Raw genomic sequence first — 3,635 nt, 5'->3', positions numbered from 1 at the left:
TCTCTTTTAAACAAGGTTATGCCATGTGTCAATCTTGGGTTGGTTGGGTGAGTTTTAATGACATCATGATGATGTCATAAATCCATTTTCTTTCATTTTCTCTCCATTTCTTGTCTATTTAATTGCAATTAAATTTTTTACAATATTTATTCATATTTTATGCTATATAAATTATTTATTTAACTGGACAAATTGGCCCAAAAATCATATCTGAAGACAAAATAATCAAAATGCCCTCCGTTTGGCTTAACGGGCCAAAATTGTCTGTACCGATCGAAAAATTTTTCTAAGTATTTTCTTGGCATTCTAATGCCATAAAAACCTAAATGACCCTTCTCTAGAGCCCTAAGAATTATTTTATAATTTTTTCTAAATTTTTTTCTTATTAATTTTTTTGAGTTAATTTTTGGTTCCTCACTTTAGTTTAAATTTTTTTTTTCCGAACGTTCTAGTTGTCCGGACCGACACTGGTCACCGGAACAGTAGACTGTACGGACTAGCTAAAATGAGGATGTTACACTACATGAATACGCCTACATAGATAGGCCTACATGAATACGCTTACATAGATAGGCCTACTTGAATACGCCTACATAGATAGGCCTACATGAATACACCTACGTAGATAGGCCTACATAGATAGGCCTACATGAATATGCCTACATAGATAGGCCTACATGAACAAGCTTACATAGATAGGCCTACATTGATAATCATTGATCGACAACATATGTCCGATATGATTGATCTATAGGTTTTATGCCTGCCCACTGGCCTTGTGCTTGACTTGATAGATGCCATTGTGCATAATTATATTTCTAACTTTAAAAGCCTACCCATTTGCCTTGTGCCTGACATGACAGATGTATACTGGACAGACATATGGCTGTCTCACTAGTATATTCCCGTGTATCTAGCATTATAGTCTGTTATAGGTTACTTGGGCATTGATATAATTTTAAAAGACTGAGAATGAAACCAATGAATAGATAAGATACTAATAATTAATTTAGTTCCAAAGTACAGAAAAGTGATAAATGACTTAGACTATATAAGAAATGAATAGAAAAGATACTATTAAATCTAGCAGTTCCCAAAGTGTAGAAAATTTATAAATGTCTTAGAATTAATGACAATTTCACTGATATGAGTTTAAGGAGACTGAAAATGAAATATATGTACAGATAAGATCCTGATAAGTAAATCATTTCCAAAGTGTAATAAAATATATAATTGACCTAGAAGTGCAAAATTCTACATAGAGCTATTACTTTTAATTATTGAGTTATTATTCTTTAAAATTATGCACTACTAAGCAATTTACTTAGTACGTTAAATTTCCATCGCATAGGAATTGGAGGCCAGACACAACAACCGCCATAACAGTAGCCGCCACAGTAGTACTCTGATTACAGTTGTCCAGATCTGCTACAGTCTAGAGTCTAGAGTCACCTCATCAGTTATAATATTTTGGTAGGGCCCATGTATAGATTAGTATTTTGGTTCATGTAATTATAGTTGATGATGTAATAAATTGTATTGATATTTTTGAGACTGTAAAATAAGCTTATGACTTTTTATGTATAATTTCCATATGAATGAATGAATGAAAAATATTATTTTCTTGAAATTGAATAGAACAGATATGTTATGAAGTTGTTTTTGACAGCTAACTATTGGAACCCGCCAGATGCCAATAAAACAGAAGAGGCTCTGCCTGGGTTTCCACATAGATAAATTGTGATAAAAAAATATTTCCACATGTTTTTTATAAAGTTTAAAAATTAACAATGGACACAACAGGATAAGGTAGGGTGCTCCGGCACCGAATGTGGCACACCTTGCTCGGCTACACCGTATAGGGGTGAGGGGTGTTACAATCAAGGATTATGCACAAGCTACAATCTCCGTGTTCTCCTTCTCTGCCGTGTGGCTATGCACAATGGATGCTCCCAGAGGATCTTTAGGGTGTGCTTTAATGAATTCCTCTACAACTTGCTTATCAATTATATCAACCTTGAAACATTCATCAGGTTCAAGTTTGTGTTTCATTGTGTTGAACAGGTTGAACTCTACTTCTTCATCTCCTACCTTGAGAGTTAGCAGTCCATTCTTAACGTCTATGACAGCTGCAACAGTTGCTATAAAAGGTCTTCCCAAGATTATAGGGATTTGGACGTCCTCCTCCGTTTACAACACAATAAAATCAACTGGGATAAAGAATTTTCCCACCTTGATAGGGATGTTTTCTAGAATTCCCACAGGGTATTTCATAGATCGATCAGCCAGTTATAATGAAATTGTTATAGGCTTAAGTGTCCCCACATCAAGCTTCTTACATATTGACAAAGGCATCAAACTCACACTTGGACCTAGATCACAGAGGGCTTTGTCTATATTCATGTTACCGATAAGATAAGGTATGGAGAAGCTTCCTGGATCTTTGAGTTTTGGTGGCAGCTTGTTCTGCAATATGGCACTGCATTCCTCTGTAAGAGCAACAGTCTCATAGTCCTCCAGCCTTCTCTTATTTGATAAAATTGTCTTTGAGGAACTTGGTATAAGATGGCATTTGAGAGAGTGCTTCTGTAAAAGGAATGTTTATATAAAGTTTCTACAAAACTTCTAGGAACTTTCCAAACTGCTTATCAAATTTGGCTTTCTGGAATCTTTGAGGAAAGGGTAGAGGAGGCTGATATGGTTCTGGTAGCTTCTTTTCCTTCCTTGCTTCCTCTTCTTGCTTCTCTTTAGCTTATTCCTTTTTCTCCTCTGTTTGATTTTTACATTTATTAGAGGTTCTCTTAGTTGGTTCTTCCTCTGACTGTTCTAAAATCCTTCCACTCCTCAATGTAATTGCCTTACAGTGCTCTCTTGGGTTCATCTCCAGTTGACTAGGTAGCTTACCAGCAGTTTTTCTCAAAGAGGTTGTGTAACACCCTCACTATAGCCATTCCATACATTCTAATGTTCCGGTGATCGGTGTCGGTCCAGATGGCCAGAATGTCTGGAACTATATCTAGACTAGAGTGAGGAGTCATAAATAACTCAAATAATAGTAAGAAAAATTAAGGAAAAATTTTAGAAATAAAATATAACCAAGTTAAATGAGCTGGTGCCCTAGCGATGGGTAACCTGACGGGAAGTTACTGTTTTCACAGCTAAAAGCCCTAAACCCATGGGAAAAATTCGTGAAATAATTTTTGGGACTTCAAAGAAAAGTCATTAAGGTTTTGATGGCATTAGAATACCAAGAAAATGCTTAGAAAAATTTTTAGATTAGTACAGACGATTTTGGCTCAATAAGCCAAACGGAGGGCATTTTGGTCATTTCGTCTTCAGAGATGATTTTTGGCCAACTTATCCAGTTAAATAAAAAATTTATATTACGTAAAATGTGAATAAATATTGCTAAAAATTGAATTGAAAATGGTTAGAAAAGAAAAGAAAAGAAAATGCATGAAAACTTGAATTATGACATCATTATGATGTTATTAAAAAGGCTTCCACCAATGGCATTTCAACAAGCACTCTTAAAATAATTAAAAAGGAAAGAAAAGAAATAAAAATGAAACAAAATTTCTATTCTTCTTCTTCCATAATTCGGCAGCCTCTCTCTCTTCTTTCTTAACCTCCAT

At 34.9% G+C, this 3,635-nt stretch overlaps 1 protein-coding gene across 1 annotated transcript; it reads right to left on the bottom strand.

The window, feature by feature from the left end:
• Positions 1 to 1,887: 1,887 nt before the first annotated feature.
• Positions 1,888 to 3,177, bottom strand: LOC131179460 (uncharacterized). Its single transcript, XM_058146310.1, has 3 exons — positions 3,133 to 3,177; positions 2,365 to 2,586; positions 1,888 to 2,184 (listed from the first exon to the last, which is right to left on the bottom strand). Exons 1-3 carry the CDS (start codon positions 3,175 to 3,177, stop codon positions 1,888 to 1,890), a joined length of 564 nt encoding a protein of 187 aa, XP_058002293.1.
• Between the last annotated feature and the right edge of the window lie 458 nt (positions 3,178 to 3,635).

This window comes from Hevea brasiliensis, chromosome 4, assembly GCF_030052815.1.
Source record: "Hevea brasiliensis isolate MT/VB/25A 57/8 chromosome 4, ASM3005281v1, whole genome shotgun sequence".
NCBI classification, from domain to species: domain Eukaryota; kingdom Viridiplantae; phylum Streptophyta; class Magnoliopsida; order Malpighiales; family Euphorbiaceae; genus Hevea; species Hevea brasiliensis.
This window is presented reverse-complemented; position numbering and strand designations above follow the sequence as displayed.

What these genes read in the sequence shown, in the direction of transcription:
- LOC131179460 (XM_058146310.1), bottom strand. Translation starts at nt 3,177, where the DNA reads ATGGGTTTAGGGCTTTTAGCTGTGAAAACAGTAACTTCCCGTCAG. An exon ending in AAACAGTAACTTCCCGTCAG is followed by an intron (nt 2,587 to 3,132) that starts GTTACCCATCGC and finishes TTCCTTTTACAG; the next exon opens with AAGCACTCTCTCAAATGCCA. An exon ending in TCTGTGATCTAGGTCCAAGT is followed by an intron (nt 2,185 to 2,364) that starts GTGAGTTTGATG and finishes TTGTAAACGGAG; the next exon opens with GAGGACGTCCAAATCCCTAT.